This window comes from Branchiostoma lanceolatum, chromosome 7 (assembly GCF_035083965.1).
Source record: "Branchiostoma lanceolatum isolate klBraLanc5 chromosome 7, klBraLanc5.hap2, whole genome shotgun sequence".
Lineage (NCBI taxonomy): Eukaryota > Metazoa > Chordata > Leptocardii > Amphioxiformes > Branchiostomatidae > Branchiostoma > Branchiostoma lanceolatum.
Window position 1 is genome coordinate 8,647,916 of NC_089728.1, and position 20,091 is coordinate 8,668,006.

Genomic DNA, 20,091 nt, shown 5'->3' on the forward strand with positions numbered 1-20,091 from the left:
GTCTTCAAACTCAAAGATATTCAGGTGATGTGAGTGTTTTTCCTCCGGGGATCCTTGGATGCTCCTTGGGTCTTGGGACCATGAATATGTGTGTTTAAGCAAGGAGGTTTAAAGCTCCTTGGTTTAAGGCCTGGCTGGCTCAATCATGATCATGGAGTATTATGCAAATAAAGTTTTATTTCTAGTGAGTATCCCTAAAAGACCAATGTAAAATTAATTTTCAAATTAAGTCTTCAATGGCTGCTCACTGATGTTATACATGTTTGCCAGTGTGCTTCCCTTGACTTTGACTACATAACTACTGGTATGGGCCAGTTTGAATCACTTCCCCTGTCATGCCCCCACTTCTTTAGCTTTGCAATTTGCCTTACCTGATGTGTAGGAAAATGGCTACCGGTAACATGGGTCAGCATTTAAGACTTTATCTAGTCGTCTATCGGCACCGTAGCTGTGAAATACCATTTCATTCTGATCGGTGTAATAATCACGATGAGTATATACATGTACTAGTACATCAGTCAATGTCATTCTGTGTGCCCCAAATTTCAGCGTTGGCACGCGCCACGCCCATTTATAGACAGCCCACCAATGAGGTTGTAGGATCCCGCAACACAAACACTGACACACGATACAAATGATCGGCTTCGCAGAGAAGTCAGTCGGTTGTAGGAGCAGGCTTGGCTGGTGCGAGACGTAAGTTGAGCTCCCACGAATGCGAGCTATTTGCGGGCTAGGCGGGAACACCAACCATACTTCAAACTAGTGGAGAAGCAGGCGTAAGGGAGGGGCGATCCAGACTACTGTAGCCATGGAAGGGCCGGATTTGGGCGCGTTTTCGTTCGGGCTGGACGATCTAGCCGAGGCGTTCGCCTCTTTGTCCATGTTCCCGTTATTCGAGATCGCCCACTACATACTGATGTGCCAAGCCGTCAGGTCGGATTCAGGTAACGTAGCTGCAGTTTTACAATCGTTTAAAACTTGCTAAATGGTAAACGTGGCAACTGTTGGCTATCTACTTCCGCCATTTTGTCTCAGCGCGCATTTCAACGAGGTGCAGGTAAACGTTACTTTTGGGGTCAAGAGAGGTCAAATACAAACGTAACTATGCCCACTAAAGGCTGTAATACACGTATGCACACTGATAACAAATATATATCAGCAAGTGGAGATAAAGGCAATTGATAATCGATATCGAGAGCTCTACTGTATGTCAGCTAATCTTTTGCGACGTGAATGGAAATAATATAGGGGTAACGCCCACCTTTTTTGCATGATGTTTACAATAGACCTGGTAGCGGTTATATTGAATTGAACAAAAACCCCAGAAAGGTCACATGAGTTATATTTCAAAAATTAAAAAAAAAAAATTTCAGTGATTTTGTTTGTCCCTCAGAAATATAGATATAACGTTATGCATGTAACATGTATATGAGTGACTTGGTTGATTGGAAATCGAAATTCCAATACATTCTTTATGATTATATGCACCATATTATGAAACAACAACAGTTGTCACTACTCTATACAATGTTATGTCCTCCCTCTCTTCAACCTCCATGCATACACTAACTGGTGTGTGTTTATATGCTCCCCTAGGAGGGCTGACCCTGTCCAGGAAGCACCCCCTGGCCAACTGGGTGTGCTGCATGTTGATGTGTTCAGCAGGGGGGTTCATCAGCAGCCTCCTCCTGGGGTTACCATTGATAGGTCCACTCAGCAAGACTCCAAACGTTCTGCTGGCTTCTGCAATCTGGTAAGTTGCACTTCATGCAATGTTAATTACCATTAATCTGCCAGGTTACATAAATCTGAAAAACAGTAGGTTTGAGAGATCTTTAGTGCAGCACTCCCCAGGTATGCACAGTTTAGATATACAGGAGTAGATTATACTGGGGAACGTTGGGTTGGAGATCTATTTGGATGTATCTTTTTAGGTTGGCGGCATTATGTACCCTGGTGGAATTATGTTAGTAATTGATAGTTAAATGGGGGTGAGACAGGTTATTTGTACTTGCTCTTGAAAATTCTATTTTCGGAATGAATTCTTTTAATCCATAAGTGAAACATTTCTCATTATATTGACAATGAATGACCCACTTTTTGAGGTAAATTCATAACATGTTAACACATTTTTGGCATTATTCTGATGTTAAAGTTTGAAATCTAGCCATATCGTTCACCACTACACCATCCTGTTCAATACAACACCGTAGTATACTTTTTCTAAGAAAGAGGATGGTATTTGCTAACATTCCCACAATGAAGGTGAGTGTGTTGGTGTTTACCCAAGTGTGTTGACGTTTCAGGTATATTTTCTATTTCCACAGGTACGTGGTGTTTTATGCACCATTTGATGTCTTTCACAAGGTGGTGACTTTCCCACCGGTACTGATGCTTGTTTACTGTGTGAAGGAGCTTCATCGTTCACATACGATACTGGGAGGAGTCCTTAACGCGCGGAAGGTGTATTCCTCTGGCATCATAGTGCAAATTTGCATTGGCATTGTGCGTGGTAAGTCGGTCATCAGCAGGGACTATCTACAGTGCTACTTCTTCATCCAGAATTGAATTTGATGTTGAAAGCATCTCAGAGTCGAAATACATCTTGTCATCGTCAATGCATGATTTTTTCTGAACTCCCAGAAAAATGATATGGAAAACCAGTAGACAACTGTTGTTGTTTGCTGTTGTTCACCTTGTAGAGCCTAGTGGCACATAGGTCAGCAAGTTTCCTTGCTGTTTCTGCAGCAGGGTATATTTTCACAGGGAGGGGTTGCTACCCCCTCCCCTTAACAAAGGACCTCAAACAAAGGATCCCCATTTTACGTCCCTTCCGAAAGACATGTGCAGCGCTAACCGAGATGTCCTGTCCGTACTGTATTACCATTAGATTGTGCTCTGTGAACAAACAAATTCCATTTTGGATGAAGTTTGTAGCTTTCAAGGTGGTCCCATTTAACATTGATTAACCTGTTACCTTTACATCCACAGCAACTGCCACCAGTTGAATACAAGGGAACAGAAGGAAACATTCCATCACCAATGGAACCTGTCTCATGCCTTCTCTTTTATCCACTGTGTTTTTACCAGGTACCTTGAGTTTTATGCTCCATTCGACCTGTTCCACAAGGCGGTGACTTTCCTACCAATAAAACTTGTCGTCGTCAGTCTCAAGGAAATCCGCCGGGCACACAAGGTGCCTGATGGTATAGCAACGGCAGCTAAGGTCCATCCTCATGGCTATGTAGCACATGTTGTCATTGCTTGTGTCAAAGGTAAGGGGCCTAATACTTCACAAAGTAGGCTTGGAACGTGCACTGCTTGTTGCTGATTACCCTCCCACAGACAATTCGTTCCTGAGTTGCCTTTATGTTTTTCTTTGTTTTAGGCATGATTAACTAACCACTAGGTTAGTGTTTAAAGTGTGTGTGTGTGTGTGTGTGTGTGTGTGTGTGTGTGTGTGTGTGTGTGTGTGTGTGCTGAATAATCAAGAGCTGCCTCTTTCACAAAGGTTTACAGAAAGGAGGAATAAATCTTTGATTCTAGGGCTTTCCAGTCCCCCACAAGATTCCAACAATGCACTACTTTTTTTTACCTGAATATTGTTTGCCCTTTTTTGTAATTTTTTTCCTGTCATTTCTGCTTGAAAGAGATGATCAAAGTTAAAGACGTACAATATTGTTTTGATTGATCAAGATTTGCTGCTGATGTTTGGTTGGAGTTACTGTAGTATTACCGCTCGTTGTGTGAATGTGATCATTGCAGTGTGAGTAACATACTAATCCCCCACTAAGACAAGTAGTGCCTCCTTGCAGTGTTTTGAAATATTGCAATTTTTGCCAACTTTGGCTTGCCTTACATAAGTTCTTTTTGACAGACAACAACAAGGCCAAGAAGAATTTATGTACTTGTCCAGTGTGGCATCACCATTGAATATGAGTGTTGTTGCTTGTTGTAATGTACAGGTGCGGGTAGTGGCTTCATGTTGAACTTCCAACGGCTGGTCAGAGGGAAATGGTCGCCAGAGACAAATCAGATTCTTCACCCAACAGTGTGAGTATCAACGCATATTTTGTAAATCACTATCTTCAATTTTTAATGTCTTGTCAGTGTCTTGAAAGATTGGGGTTGAATGGAATGTGGAAAAAACAATTCTAATGGAAACTCTAGGTGTCACTGGATTACTTAGAAATGAGAATATCTTCCCTTTAAAAAAATCATTGAAAACAATTTTTGGTCCTTTATCAGGAATAGCCAGTAACGTTACATTGTTTAAATTGATAAATATTTACCCAAAAGTCCTTGTCAGTTCCATGACTGGTTTACTAGAATGATTGAAATTGTCATATCATTACAGCATAGACTGACACAAGATGTGGGGCTTTCATGTAGTAAAGATTTAGCATACTGTAAGTCTTGAAACATTCACGGTGGTTTTATTTTTGCAGTGACCTCTCCACTGCAAATTTATGACACCATGAAAAAGCGTTGTCCAAATGTAAGACAGAATTGTTTCGACCGTGAATTAAAATTACTACGAAATAAAACCAAAGCAAAAGTGAATGAATTCACAGCAATCATTTTGTTTCATCTTTCCAGTGTGTTGAAGGAGTGCCTTATATCTGCTATCCTGTTCACCCTGCCCACTGGGGTACTGCCAATCAACCAGGACCAGCTTCTCCTTCTCACCGGCATCGTCATGGTCGCTGTCAAGGTCACCTTGACTCTCACAAACGTTGGCGACCCCTTCAAGCCAATAGAGAACGTTCTGTGTATGCCCATATTTGGTAGGGCAGAGGTCATGGCAGCAGAGAAGAAGAAGAAGGAGTAGACATAAAATCTGAAACTTTGTATTTTTGGAACCAAAGTGGCTCAAGGTAACAAAGTCAAACAACAAATGTAATGATGAAAATGTATAATTTTGGTGACTGTTTTTTCAAAGGGAGATTGTGTAGAGATAGATCCAGTCAGCACTGAATGCTGTTCGAATCAGGAAGGGATAAAGTATATTTGTGTACAAAAGTTTAAACCAAAGTCGTGTTTGGCACCTCAAAATCTTCAAATTAGTGTCAAATTAGGACATTATGTCACTCTGGTGTGCCATACTGATGTTTGAAATTTTTCAAGGTAGACAGCAGCGAGTGTTAGAAGCAATAAGGAATGAAATGAGTACAATTGTTGTCTTTTTAATATAGCTATTGATGTTGCAACCTTTCCGATTTATAAGCTCAAACTCTCCAAAACAGATTGCCAAATTATTTTGATGAAGCATTATGAACATTTCCAAATGTTTTAACCCAATCTGGCAAAGATTTGTGCTATATTGTTCCACAGTTTGATGACAGTACAATGTATCTTCTCAATTGTGGTTGTTTTATGAAGGGCTGACATGGACATGTATATGTACTTATACACTGTTAGTATGGCTCACAGCATCCTCTCAATTTTCTGTTAACTTGTTTCTAGGATGTGGGCATTGTAACTTTTGTGAAAATGGAGTACAGTGTTTTCAGTCTGTGTGTTTGTTTGTTTGTCATGGTGTGTGTCCACAGCTGTGTCTGCAGTGATGTGTCAAATCATTGCTCTCCATCTGTTGAGTGTTGTCTATACAAAAGACTGAAATTGTAATGATTTCATCCGTGAAATAACGTTCATACAGCCATATTCGGCACTGATTATAGATCTATAGCTGTTTAGACTCCCTGCATTAACTTCAGATTGAAAGAAGACCACTCAGGGGACAAATAAAATCTGGTCTATGTGGACAGGTGGTCACTATAGACAGGAATCTTAATGCTTGTGTCAATGTGAAAATTATCTAAGGGACCACCAAAAAATGGTCACATTGGCCATGCAGGTGGACCTTATGTACAGGTTTGACTGTAGTCTATTACGTATTTTAGTAGATAGCTTCTTTCGTTCATAGGTCTTTATCTCTGTTTGCTATCCTATATCTCTGTGTGCTAACCCATTTACTTGAAGGACCTCTCCAAAAACTCGTGTCCAAAATTCAGTGACTTGCATGCCTACATACATATGTGGAATTGTTATAAGATTAGAAGATAATGGCAACTGCACACTTTTTACTTCTTTTCAATCCATTTGTACATTGGGAACATGTGCCATGGGGGACATATGCTTTTTCACATTTTTTTCTCCACATAATGGAAGTGTAAGTGTGCTTTCCCCCCAAATACCAGAAACAAACAGCTACTTGTAGTGGTGCCATAGTGATTTCACGGTAGGTTTCATTTGCCTCTATAAGACCCACAGGGAAATAATTACAAACTTCCTATAGTATGTATTTAATAGAACAAAGGATGTGCTGGGGCATTTGTTAGCAACATAGCTTTAATACAATGTGTGGATTCTAAGTGAAATGTATGAATTTTTGCCATAGTACTAGTGATATTTGTACATCGCCGGTAACTTTGATATACCATGAGACAGCAATAAACATTTTCTCTGCATACTCCTATTATTGTCATGACCATCCATTGTGTGCAAAAAGCTGCATTATCATTAACCTGGGAATAGGAGATGTTAGAGACCGCGATCTGACGCGATTGGAGTCATCCTCTGAACAGGATGCTAGGAATGACACTGTTAGGGTGGTTTTGCATTTATGAATCATACATTTCAAGTCTATCTATTGATCAAAAAAGTGACATGAATTGAAGATGAAAAGTTCTGGCTGTCTCTTAAGGGAATAACATGCAACAATTGGTAGAAGTCCTGATCATCAGAGTCTCTGTCAACTGAGAATCAGATTCTGCCAGATTGTAATCTCTAACCTGGCCTGACATACGCACACGCACGCACGCACACACATACATACACACACATGATCATTTTGTCAAGTTCATGTGTGCTGTGTTTCTAAGAACCCTCATCGTTTGGAAGTTTCACTTTCTATACTTTAATTGGAAAACGGGTGCAGACATGCAAGAGACTAACTGTTGATAAAGGCTCAATTAATCTCTTATCACGAATCTGAGAAGTGAGGGAAAGGCCTGGAAATACATTTGTAGGGGCGCTGCAAGGACTTGATTTTAAAGTCATGTATGTCTAATCTCAAGCAGATATAAAGTGTATAAAGGTAAATTCGCAACGTTTCTCAACGGAACACTTACTCCCGTAGCTTGTGAAACGTTAAGAATTCGCCCGTTTAGATCTGCTTGGAGATTAATGTATGACCTCACCATGTATGTCTAAGCTCAACAAAGGTGATATCAATGATTTGTCCCCATTACAAGGAAGTGCCACGAAGACGCCCAGCCTCTGTCCTTATTTGGAAAATCGCGTCGGTTGTAAGATTAGATTCTTAGGTCACGTCTCAGTTACGCCTAATAAAGGGCACTTCAACAAAGCACGGGACGCCCACCTGCCTGCTTCGACAAATGTTGACGACGTTGTATAGGCCGATTCTTACCCTGACTGAGACACTCGGACATGTCAAATGTGGGAAGGTAGCGTGCTCTGGGACGTTGCAAAGGTACGTGAACGTGAATCCAGTACAAAAGTGCTTACAGTGGTTTAACATTTGCAAGACGTGTACGTGTTTAACATAGGAGTCCCAAAGGGGTCCAACCGTGTACTACAGCTACTGTACTTTTGTCGTACCCCCCTCCCCAATCTTTCACTAAGTCCCGCCCTAGACTGAACAAGTCGTACTCGTACCACAAGTATAGCCATGATGAGAAGCCCTGCCAGTCAAAACGGCTGACCACCAGTGCAGAGTAAGTCGTCGTGTTTGTCAGATTCTGAGGCCGGTACAATCGGCCCGGTGAACCTACTGCTTTCAGACCTAGAATGGCCACCTGACCGATCGGTAATAGGCAACGTTATGTGTCGTATTTCGTTTAACATAAGGCAAAGTATGCGTGTTTAATTGTTGAATGATAACCAACATGATATGCCAAACATTTAACTTACGTCTTCAAGATGAAACTCGGTTGTGTAAACGTAAATAGTATGAGGCTCAGTGCGATGCCCTACATACGGAAGTCTCTATCGACAGATGACCGTTAGGTAAATATATGTACGTAATATTTCAAGTAAGCGAGTATGCCGCTACATGGAGTGAAGCCATGCCAGAAAAGACATACTGACCTTTTAGTTGTGTAGCTTGGGCCCCGTTTCATGTTTGATTAACCCGGTATTTCCATTCAAACGTGTACTAATGTGCCCTCAAGACCGGTATATTTGATTAGGTTTACTATACAACAAAGGACTGAGTCACACTAGATACCATTATGATTAGTTTGCATCTCAGTTTGTAGCTGATCCTAAGTCATGATACATGCAAGGGAAATAGCACGAAGCGATTCTTAAAACCACGTTTATAACTAAACGTTTTTTTCTTCCTCCATACATGTTTTGATGCATTGAACGTATTAGGTTATCGCTGTAATAGCTGTTATCAGTAGCGGTGCCGTGTGTATTTACCTCCGAGAAAACGGAGGTATTGGTAAACAGTTGGCGTGTTTGTTTGCCTTGGGGTGCGTCCACAGGTTAGTGCATATTGCAGAGTGGCAGCATGTAAAGCTGAAGTGCACGTGATGTAATGGGATGCTTGGAAAATTGGAAGTTCGGTTTGGCTTGGGTCCAATGGTGTTGTAGTATATAGTTGAGAGCCAGGATGACTCATGGTAGGTAGTTAGGGGTACCCACTTTGAGCTTCTTTGGGGCTGTGAAGATCCGGGACCGGACATGTGTGTGCTATCATGAGTTAGTGTCATCATGAGTGCGAGAATATAATATCAACGGTCGTTTGTACTTATACGGTACATAGGGTGTTGGAGGTTATGGTACTGGTTCATATACAAGCAATGGTTTGATAGTAGATAATTGTTGAGATGTCAATAGAATACGTACAACAGTTCTTTTATGAGTATTGCGAATTCTGCATTGGTTTTGAATTATCAAAACATGGAAATGACGCTTCACATCCAAGTGCAATAGGTCATATGATATCACCCGTGCATTTTTTACATCAGTGATTTGAATTTTATCTTTGTTGTTGTTGTTTCAGAGACGAGCATTCTAAGAGTATGGAATGAGCGAGATGGTTTCCCTACAAAGTGGATACAGGGCGCTTTGCAGATGTTTTCAAAGAGACCCGGTAGAAGAGCGGGAGCGGGGGTTGAAGGGACACTGTGGTTGCCAAACCGCAAGATGACTCGGCGAAAAACGATTTACTCCTATCGAATGTAAACCGACTCTGGTCCATCTTGGGAGCCGTGCGTATGATGATGGAGGAAGTACGAACTCGTGTGCCCCTCCAAGAAGACGCAATGGCATTGAACCTAGTGCCCCGCAGAAACTGTGATGACCACTGGGAGATAGACTTGTCTTGTCGCGACCTTACAGAGATACCTCCTGAGATCTTTCACCTCACCGACTTACAAGTTTTGAACCTCTTTGGAAACCACATCGCGCACATTTCTGGCGAAATTGGAGAGTTGCTAAAGCTTAAAAAGTTGGATTTGGGCTCCAACAACCTAACCTCCTTACCTCCACAACTATGCAATATGATCGAGCTAGAGGAGTTGAACTTGAATGACAACCAACTGACTACGTTACCAAGTAAATTCGGTCGCCTCAGATCTTTGCAAGTTTTGTATCTCAAGGACAACGCTCTTAGAGATTTGCCACATTCCATTTGTGACATAGAAGAACTAGAGCGTCTATACATCACCAACAACACGATCGAATGTTTACCTGAGGACTTTGGAAGACTGAAAAATCTCAAAGATTGCTACATAAGTTCGAATAGATTACGGTTTCTTCCTGACTCCTTCTGCGATATGGAAAACCTGGTGAAAATAAACTTGTCCGACAACGCGATAGAAAAACTTCCCGATAGGATCGGAAATCTCGCAAACATTATGAATCTTTATCTTCGCGGAAACAAGCTGACACAACTTCCGCTGTCTTTCGGCAAGCTAGACTTGTTAGAATCACTCACATTGTCTGGGAATGGACTAAAGGAGCTACCGAGTACATTCGGCGACTTGGCCTCGTTAAAGGTGGTGTATCTGATGAACAATGATATCCAACACCTCCCAGACAGCATCTGCGAACTGAAGAATCTACGTCATCTAAACCTCTCCAACAACAAGCTGAAGATGCTACCCGAAAGTATTGGCAACATGTCGGCCTTAAAGATACTAGACCTGGACAAGAACCAGCTCGTGGAATTCCCCGTATCGATTCAGCATCTGGATAGCCTTCGACACCTCCGTTTATCTGGCAATAGGTTAAGTCAACTGTCGAGGCAAGTCGGACTACTACGAAATATCAGAGAAATTGATGTTTCAAGTAACCTACTACAAGAGTTTCCCAAGGTGCTGTGTGGACTACCAACTTTGCAATCTTTGACCCTAGATGGGAATAGTGTTTCAACGATGCCTAATAGTGTTCAGAATCTGGCAAAGCTAACAGCTTTACATATGAACAACTGTACATTTGAGGAAATACCCTCGCATATAGCCCTCCTGCCTTCCTTGCGACAATTAGAAATGTCAGGCAATATGATATATACAATACCAGAGAGCATATTCTCCTCAGATCGTTTGAGCATACTCAAACTAAATGGCAACAAGATCCGTACGATACCGAAACAAATGGAAAAACTCCAACTCGAAGTGCTTTCTCTCAGCGGCAATGGCATGAAGTCATTACCCAAAGATTTTGGAAACTGTCAAACGTTGAGAGCTTTGAACCTCCTAGGAGCTGAATTCGATGTATTTCCTTCACAACTGCAGAGACTTCGCAATCTGCGAACGTTGCATATAACTTGCGAGAAGCTAGGCGGGTTGCTACACCAGCGCAGTGGTACCAACGTACTGGGTTTCATCAACAACGTAGAAGATACTGTTTTGGAAGTCAAAACAGTCAAGTCGTTATGGACTCCCAAGAACGATCTAGAAAGATATCAGCGAAGAGTGAAGAAAGGCCACGATGGTAGAGAGGCTCTAAACCTCTCCCAACGAGGCATTGCGAAGTTCCCTACTGCAGTCTTTGACATTGGAGAAATCGAAGTGCTTGATCTAACAGGTAATCAGATTAAGTCCTTGCCGGCAGCTATCTCTCGTTTGAAACGTTTGCAAGTGTTGAGAGTCGACTACAACAAGCTTCAACTTCTTGCAGATAATGTCTGTTGTTTGTATAAGTTGGAAGAATTCAGCGCAGTAGGAAATAACCTCACACGCTTGCCTCCTGGATTTGAATCCCTACGACGCCTGAAGCGATTGCGACTATCCCATAACAGTTTTGAGATCTTCCCTCCTAACGTCGAAAACTTGAAGCGACTGGAATACCTCGATGTTTCCGGTAACATGTTACGATCATTACCGCAAAGAATGGACAGACTCGAAAGCCTGAAAACCCTGAAGACATCGTCAAACAAACTTACAGTACTGCCTAGCGGCCTGTTTAAGATGGCGACCCTCGAGGAGTTGAAAGTGGACGACAATTTGATCCAGACAATCCCGGCTGAGATCTGTGATCTTACGGGTCTCGAGAACTTTGGAAAAGAACACGTTGACAACAATCCTTTAACCAGCCCTCCAGTAGACATGTTTGAACATGGACTGAGTGGACTTTCCCAGTATTTTGAAGACATACATGTGTCGTCAGCAAGCGAGCTCCCGACAGGGAAAGTTGTGCTGCTAGGAGAGGTGTTTGCGGGAAAGACTAGTCTGGCAAATGCACTACAGTTGGGGCATTCTAAGTTAACGAAAGTAGAGGACAGGACGGAAGGTATCAATGTCAACAGCACGAGAATGGGTGGTCAGCTGTTGGTAACCGTGTACGACTTTGGAGGTCATGAGTCATACCGGCTGACCCACCAATTTTTCCTTACAATGTACGCGCTGTTCATTGTCGTTGTGGACATGAGTACTTATGCAGACACTGCAAACTCTTTCGAACAGGCCGTCGGGTGCTGGGTAGACTTTGTTCGCGCAAGAGTGAACAGGGCTGTAGTGCACATAGTAGGCACCAAGGCCGACATCTGCACTGAGGCAGACCTTCCTGTAAAGAGTGACTCTATCTTAAGAAGATTGAAGACTTTTGAAGCGTCCTACTCTAGGTGTATAAAGGAGCAAATTGGGATCACACGTGAAGCAATGGAACATTTCGGGAGCCTTCTTCCGACTCATCTTTGCTATGGAATGGACATGGAATCTCTGCAGCGACGGAAAAGGGCGCTAGAGAGGACGTTAGAAAATGCACCAATACTTCCGACGGCTGTAGACATTGTCAGTTCCAGTGAGGACTTGCGTGGCATTGGTCAGCTCAAGAAGAATGTTGAGAGCATGATACTGAACGAAGAGCTGTTTCTTAGACCAAAGGTTCCACGATCATGGACTGCCTTATTCAACATGATCGCTGCTTCGGGGAAGGCATCAACGCATGGGTACTTGACATGGTCGGACATTGTGTCCGAGAGCGAAGGAAAAACAGGTCTTTCCGAGGACAGTACAGTGTTGGCATTGTCGCATCTACACAGTATCGGTGTTGTTCTACATTTTAGGGACAAACCAGGCCTGGCCAAGTTCGTATTCCATGACCCAAACTGGCTGATTCGCGTCTTCGCGATGGTCGCTAAGAACAAAGACCAAGACCAGAAACAGAAGCTTATGTCAATGTCGCCTGTAGAGGACGAACGGTTCCACACAATGTCACCGACTTTGTTCAGAAACGCAGTTGACGACTTGTTCGAGCGAGGCTCAATGTGGGATTGCCTCTTGAGGTGTTTCTGGCACGAACTCAACATGTCGGACGACGTTTTTCAGATGTTAGTCAACCTGCTCGAAATGTTCGACCTGTGCTATCGGTTTTCGATGACGTCACCTGGTTCCCGTGGTGCCACGCACTGCTTCCGTTTCCCATGGTTCCTAGAGAACAGCCCCACCCAAATGTACAGAAGGCTGTGGGTCAACTCAGCCGTCAAAGACAGACAGGTAGAAGTTAGAGTTCGGTTTGAAATCATCAGCTATTGCCCTGTAGGTTTGTTTGAACGCTTGTCTGTACAGATCAATGACCTCGTGACAAGGGTTACCGAATGGAAGGACGGAACTCTCGTGAGAACGGTAAACGATAGGCTACTGCTCCTGCAGCGCACGAAGGAACATCACGTGACGTATCTCCTTCTGGCCACGCGCGTACCGGAGCGAGAGCTGGACCAAGGATGGGCAGACCTCATGCCTATCGTGAAGAAAGCGGCTGGACTACTGAAGGAGTGGCCGGGTGTGTTGTCGTACATGTTCGTGGACTGTGGACATTGTTTCGGGATCCTGGACAGTCGGGAATGGTCAGATTTGTCCTCGAGGAAAATCGGCCACTTCCCGGGAGAAGTGATGTATGCAGACCGTCCAGACCACGTGACCTGCCCTCGTACCGGAGACGATATCAACCCAGCTTTGGTGTACCCCTTACCACCCCGGAAGTCGACTGCCAACCCAGGTTAGCTATTTTAAAAGAAGCTACAAAATTTACAGTGTTTTTATATTTTGTATCCAGTTGGGACGATCCCTCAGTCTGAAGATACTGCAAAAGTTGTTTTTTTATCTACTGTCTTACTGCTGAACAAATCATTTAGCCGACTGTCTTAACACCTTCCATATTGTTACTTTATTATGTTCAACCTGAATCTAACGTTTGAAGTAAACGTGAACTTTTTATGTCACCCAATGAGACGTTTTCCCTATTGCATGTTAGTTAGGATACGCATAGTCACGTTTGTTCTCTTTTCTACAGACCTTCTCAGTGACGTAAGACTGTTGCGTCTGGCAAAGCAGACCGGGAATGAATGGAAAAGTCTCGCCATTCAGCTGGGATTTACCTTGGCAGAAATCCAGCGTTTACAAGTAAGAAAGTAACGTCAATTTAAGTGTTTGTTCAGACGGACTACAATACACATAGCGTGGTGTCTTGTAGAGTGCAAATATACCCAACCTGGTACATAGATTTTTACACAGAAAGGGTTTTAAAGAAAATTTATTTAATTGCAACTGGCAAAGGGTATGATCATTTCACGAATGACATTGAGTGAAAAAAGAATAGACATATGATGTTATTGAAACACCTTTAAGCATGGATCAAATCGCATCAAATGCAACCCCACAAAAACGTCTATACCAGAGTGTGATTTTGATATTCACTTTTTTAACAGAGTGATAACCCGTTCAGCACCGAGGACAGCATCTTCTCGATGTTGGTGCAGTGGAGACGTCGCCAGGGGGCGTCCGTGCACATCAGCGCCTTGGCAGAAGCCCTGACCGACGCTGGTAGGAAGGACCTGGCTGATAGCATTTTGGGGGACCAGTGATATTATAGTTGCGAAACAATGCCAAATCTTACTCGAGCCATATGTACAATTACAATTAAACTCACGTGTTTGGATATGGTGGGTTCACATAAAAAGTAATTGAATTCGTGGAAAATAAGTTCATAAAGTCTCATTCATATTCCCCAAACGGAGTAGCCCTAGACTATATATAACTTAGAGTTACTTCTTCCATCTCTAAGATATCAAAAATGTTGCAAATATTTACATAATTTTCCATCGAAGAGCCTCACCCGCGGCCTATACAATATACCTTGGGGAGGCTCTGCTAAACTGGGCTTTTCGTGAGTGCGGCCTCTGACCAGCTGTCGGCCAATCAGATAATCGGCTCTTCCTCAAGAAAACATTCAGGCCATTTCCTGATTGGCAGAGCCTCCCCAAGGTATATTGTATAGGGAGCGGGCGAGGCTCTGCGCAGAAGAATGGTTTGGCAAAGACGAGCCAGCCTACTATCTACAATTTCCGTTTATCAATTGCAAAACGCCAAGATTGTGCAGCTGTAAGAGTTTTTCAAACTCCTTGTCCATGGCGTGCCAGCTGTTGCTTAACCCTCCATTGTCCACGGACTTGTAGTAGTGGTAGCGGACCGGCCGGCCCTCCCTGTCCGTACGGAACGGCCAGAACCCGTAGATGTTGACCTGATCACACAGCTCTAGTGCCACGGAGGTGTAGTAGAAACCTAGTGAACAAAGGGAGTACGTATGCCTCATACTTCGTCATCACATCTTGTTTTTCGACAAGTTCAAAATGAGTCCATATATTTACATCACCATTTTCTCTTTGTCACCCGATATGGGTAAAGCAACTTGATATCATTGCAATATGCCGGTTCACGGCTCATTCTGCGCATGCGCAGTGATATACATTGTGGGTATTATGTCAGAGGTAAAGGCCCCTGACTTGTAAATTGTTCTTGTCTCTAGCATGCACGTCCATGTTTTAACAAATCCTGCTTGGACATTCGTGTACACCATCATACGTACGCGACCCTCAGCTGAGACCCTCTCGAACATAATGCTCCACAACAAAACGTCGATGTATAATAGCAAACAGATAAAAGTGTCTATTCTTGGTTCTATCATTGTATCCGTGTCATATAAAACGACTGTATGTTTGCTAGATAGAATAAAAGGGAGAGCCACTTCCCTCATGATTCGATGTCTTTGTATTATTCCCCTAGTAGGTTCAGTTGTAGTGATGGTGATTGTTTTATCAGATTTTCTTACCTGAAGAAAAGTTGATCCTTCCCTTTAGATTAAGCCCGAGGTCTCTCCAAGCCTGTAGGGTCTGTCTGACATGGATGGGGCTGATGTACAGTGGAACCACAGAGGAATTGCTGGACTGCAGTAATTCTGAGATGCTAAGCAACACCTCGATCTGTAGGGGTGGGGGTGGCAGGGAAAAGTTTATAAAATTTGTCAGCTATCAGCGCTACATGTTGCACCGTTATTGTTTGATCTGAAACTAACATATATTCTACATCATTTGTTTTACGATGGAACTAGCATGGAAAACATATAACTGAGAAAAACACAAAGTCAGACCAAAAACAATGCCTCCCTGAAATTAGAAGCTTCTTCCAAGAAATGGACTGTCCTTTCTGATATGATCAATGACACTTTCTACCACCTCTGACCTGTACTTCCTGTCACTCCGACCTGAAGTCTGACCTTTTCACTTACTAGCTGTCACTCAAATAACCGCGGACAAACACCAACTGGAACAACGTCACCACCGAAACAAAGGCTCCGTATATCATGTAAACGGAGTCAATAAAAACTTGCACAACAATGTTAAAGATATACAGATCACCGTTATATGATACTATGCAACTGATTTTTAGCACCCTCCTAAAACCCTCCCGTACCCGTTCCTTACGTCTCTGTGGATGGTGAATGGCGCCGACACGATGAAGGTATCCTCACCGTACTGATCGTGCAGATGGTGCCGGAACTTCTCCCGTCCGGTACGGGACTTCAGCAGTCCCCATCTGTACAGGAGCGCACAATATACATATCAGTACCGACGCGGTCACATTCGGAGTAGGCTGTCGTACGATTTTGATGTCGCGGGATCTAAGACAGGCTTTAACGTAACAAGACAGCTGGACTATCCTATTCTACACCACAGCGGCTCTAAGGAAACATATGGAGAACATGCATTTGTTCATACTACACATCAATTCGAAAAGAATCACGCTTATTTTAGATTCAAGCTCGTTTCGTTCTTTTTTCATCAAACTTTACAATCAAAAATATCCTCTTACTTGGAGTTCATCCTACCGCGACTCGTTGTGACCAAGTCCGTACGTCTGCCGATGTCGTCCAAGTACGGGGAACACACGGGGGGCATGTTGAACCTGTAGTAAACAAACAGAAGACCGTATAGCGCTCATAGATCTCACTCGACTCAGGCGGTAATGAGTACCTAGCTTCGGTTAGGGACGTCCTCTAGCATGGGACGTAACGCTCCATATAGGTCCCGTGTTTGAGGGGAGAGCTACACCTGAATAACGTTAAAGAACCAAACACTTATTGAGAAGACTAGGGGTCCACCCCGGTGCATTGAGTAGATCTAAGTCCATCAGTCTGGTCTAACACAGCTTGTGCTTATTGTACAAAACTGGTGCGTTACGTCTAAAGGTGGTTTACCGGTTATACGAAACGAAGTGTACCCTCTTGTAAGTCTATAGATCTGTTGTGATGTTTTGATTTTAAAGACATAAACGTTTTCTGTTGTGTTTTTTGATGCGACTGAATGGATTGAAATTGTTTAATTCCGGATAAGACCTTACCTGATTACAAAATCTCCGGAATCTATTTTCTGGCCGCATTTGCTTCCGGTCAAAATACCGCTGTTGCCAACCAGACTACACACACCCAACGTCCGGTTGATGAAAGGGCTGATCTGCGATTGAGGACAGAGGATGGGACAGTATATACACAATTACCTTAGACATATACCCCCCCCCCCCACACACACACACACATACAGCATATTAAAGCAATGTATATTGATATGCAGGTGATAATGAGGCCAAGGTTAGTTGATGATAGGCACGTACACATCTGTCACTTTTCCCACGCATATGGAATGTATTGTCACCACGAGCGTCGGGACTACATTTCACCCGCCTTCTCGGATACTGAGAAGTTTATTGCAAGTTCATGCCCGTGGGCTAATTGCAAATACATGATAAAAAACATAGGAAAAAACATACATGCGTCAGTAAACTGTGTCTAAAATTACAACACCATCGGGTTTGGTCCATTGGAAGAGAAAGGTAGGTACTAAAAGTACGACTTAATAACTGAATGATATCAACAGACTAGTTATACCTCCCAACTATGCGGCCGCGTAAGGTGTAATTTGTGCTTACCTCCGGCGTACTGTCCTTGTCCTTGTCTTTCACGTAGTACGCTTTTTTCCCAAACATGAGTGGAAGTCTTCTTTTCTTAGCTAGACTGTCTTGGCTCAGTACAAAGTTCTGTGCTGTCTCTAAAGGCTTCAGACGGCTTCTGTGACCACAGAGCGAAATATATATCGACATCAAGAGGCGAACTGTTTGAATACCGAACTTACGACATGAGAGTGGAAAGTATGGTATTTCAGTGATAAAGAAAATAACAAGTTAGAAATGTGCTATTATCAAAATATTCAGTGTGCAATGAGGTAGAGAACATATACCAGATCTCAAGAAATGTACTCAGTTAAGTTGTAAGTCATTCTGGGTATATACTACGAACAGAACGAATAAGTCTTCACTTCATTAGTAACATACTGCACACTTTCCACAGAACTTTGCGAAGTCTATATTTTCATTTTATTTTGTTATTCAGACTACTTTGAATGGGTTGGTGCGGTAACAAATTGATGACACATTGGCAGGTTTACTCTCTTTTCTCACCTGAGTTCTGACAGAGCTGTTCTGTTTAACTCCCATTCCCCCTCCACCGGGTGGATGAAATTCGGCCTCTGTAATTCTTGGCCTGTGGCATCTACTGCTCTTAAAGATGGCGCTAATGTACTGAGGGAAAAAACACAACAAAAAACAACAACGAGGCTCATTGTGAAGTAGGTATGGAATTTAGGTGTGACTCTGCAAGTGCTTAGAGCTTTAGAGCTTCTCCCTTTGCACATTTGAATAATTGCCGATACGCAAGATGTGTGTCACGTCACATCTGTAATAAAGATAATGGGATGACCCAGAAACTGTTTCCCATGGGAGAGAGATTAATAGTCAATCACGCCTTCGGTCACGTTACCCGACATTAGCAACGGTTGCTATCCTCCATATTTGCGCCCCTCTGGCGGAAAACAAAGCGCAGGGAGATGTCTTTGTAATATCCTAATACGGCTTTGCTTGGATAGGAATGACTCAGATGGGGGTGAGAGATGGTTTGCTTGATAGCTTTTCTTAGTTGAATAAGAAACACTTGGCTGGCCTATGGGTGATAAAATATTTTTCAAGACAATGCAACTATCAAACACATAGCAAACTTAAGATGAAATACAAATCATGTACTTACATCTTAACGTCTGCACCGTAGAGGTCCAGGATCAAACACATCCCCAGGACACAAAGCCCCAAAGTTACCACAAAAGGCTTCAGCATTGGATCTAGGTACAGGAAATGCAGAATTCATGTAATAGATATTGTAATATCTATATACGTTTTGTGCCCTGTGAATATCATATATGGAGACTACGAAGAGGTTCTACAGAGGATTTGGAAGGATTTCTCGAGTTTCTGAATCTTGTAGTTTGGTGCCTCGGAACAGCATATGCCATGTCTCTACGTGCCCCAAAAAGAATTGTGCCGAAAGCGATCGAAGGACCGGTCCGAAAGGTCCGCAGTGGGACTACTATGGTCCTACACCGTGTGATAACCTTGTCCCTCCTGTCTAACCCTGAAACCAGCACGAAATGGTACCCGAAGGCTACATTAGCACGGAGAAGTTTGAGAATGCCTATTTTATATGAAGTAGAAAAAAGTTATCAGAGACATAGAATTGTACACTCTACACTAGCCTTGCTAAATGTCTACTTAAGTCTGTGAAACATACATTTTGTATCGTCAACAGTGCAGCAGCACAGACCATGTCAGGATATGACCTACATCTTGGTACAGATGCATGATTTTTCGAGTACTAGTTATGCCGATGTTTTAAGAACTTTTCATAGCAAATATGCATTCCGATCAGTGTTTTGTCACGATGATCTATTTCCAAATCGACTTTTTTGCAACTATATGTATTTTCATGCATAAGAGGCCCGATTCAGTCGTGTCGTTCGCACACAGGTGATTTTTCGGATACCGTGACGAAAACTGGACGTCAGATCACAAACTGTCATATTTGCAGATTACAGTCGCAGAATTTATCATACGTACGGCTGGGTGCGCCCATCCTCAAAGTTGTCGGGATTGCAGGTACTGCTTAGCGTTCCGTACTAAGCGTGTGACAGCAACAGTTACGAAGACCCAGGTTGTGCTAACGCAGCCCATAGACCGACCGGTTCGACAAAATTTTGTCCTTGGGTGGGCAAATCTGGTTGATTTTCCAGTCCACTGAAGACACACCGTGGGTGCTGTTTTCCCCCTGGAAAGACAGGTCTCGTACTGGTGCACAAATTGACACAATCGTCACCGAGCGAGTCATCACTATCCCCTCCAATCATATTCCATAACCAGGTATGCATCGGCGTTTTAATGGTTGGCCATAATATTAATAATT

At 42.9% G+C, this 20,091-nt stretch overlaps 3 protein-coding genes across 4 annotated transcripts; 2 read left to right on the top strand and 1 right to left on the bottom strand.

The window, feature by feature from the left end:
• The first annotated feature begins 560 nt into the window (after nucleotides 1-560).
• LOC136439028 (trimeric intracellular cation channel type B-A-like) lies at nucleotides 561-6,472 on the top strand. 2 transcript variants are annotated; one of them, XM_066434151.1, is made up of 5 exons: nucleotides 561-944; nucleotides 1,597-1,753; nucleotides 3,091-3,275; nucleotides 3,966-4,053; nucleotides 4,600-6,472. In XM_066434151.1, the coding sequence occupies exons 1-5, from the start codon at nucleotides 809-811 to the stop codon at nucleotides 4,829-4,831; spliced, it is 798 nt and encodes a 265-aa protein (XP_066290248.1). In that variant the 5' UTR covers nucleotides 561-808; the 3' UTR covers nucleotides 4,832-6,472. The 2 variants fall into 2 exon arrangements, with proteins under 2 accessions (XP_066290248.1, XP_066290247.1); XM_066434150.1 differs by lacking the exon at nucleotides 3,091-3,275 and adding an exon at nucleotides 2,328-2,512 and having other exon boundaries at nucleotides 568-944.
• An 811-nt stretch (nucleotides 6,473-7,283) lies between these two features.
• On the top strand, nucleotides 7,284-15,514 carry LOC136439029 (malignant fibrous histiocytoma-amplified sequence 1 homolog). The gene is made up of 4 exons (XM_066434152.1): nucleotides 7,284-7,495; nucleotides 9,035-13,473; nucleotides 13,768-13,877; nucleotides 14,183-15,514. Exons 2-4 carry the CDS (start codon nucleotides 9,249-9,251, stop codon nucleotides 14,336-14,338), a joined length of 4,491 nt encoding a protein of 1,496 aa, XP_066290249.1. The 5' UTR covers nucleotides 7,284-7,495; nucleotides 9,035-9,248; the 3' UTR covers nucleotides 14,339-15,514.
• LOC136439030 (alpha-2,8-sialyltransferase 8F-like) lies at nucleotides 13,990-19,927 on the bottom strand. Its single transcript, XM_066434153.1, has 9 exons — nucleotides 19,749-19,927; nucleotides 18,886-18,976; nucleotides 18,264-18,383; nucleotides 17,736-17,874; nucleotides 17,151-17,263; nucleotides 16,623-16,715; nucleotides 16,235-16,346; nucleotides 15,583-15,733; nucleotides 13,990-15,035 (listed from the first exon to the last, which is right to left on the bottom strand). Exons 1-9 carry the CDS (start codon nucleotides 19,762-19,764, stop codon nucleotides 14,806-14,808), a joined length of 1,065 nt encoding a protein of 354 aa, XP_066290250.1. The 5' UTR covers nucleotides 19,765-19,927; the 3' UTR covers nucleotides 13,990-14,805.
• Nucleotides 19,928-20,091: the final 164 nt, after the last annotated feature.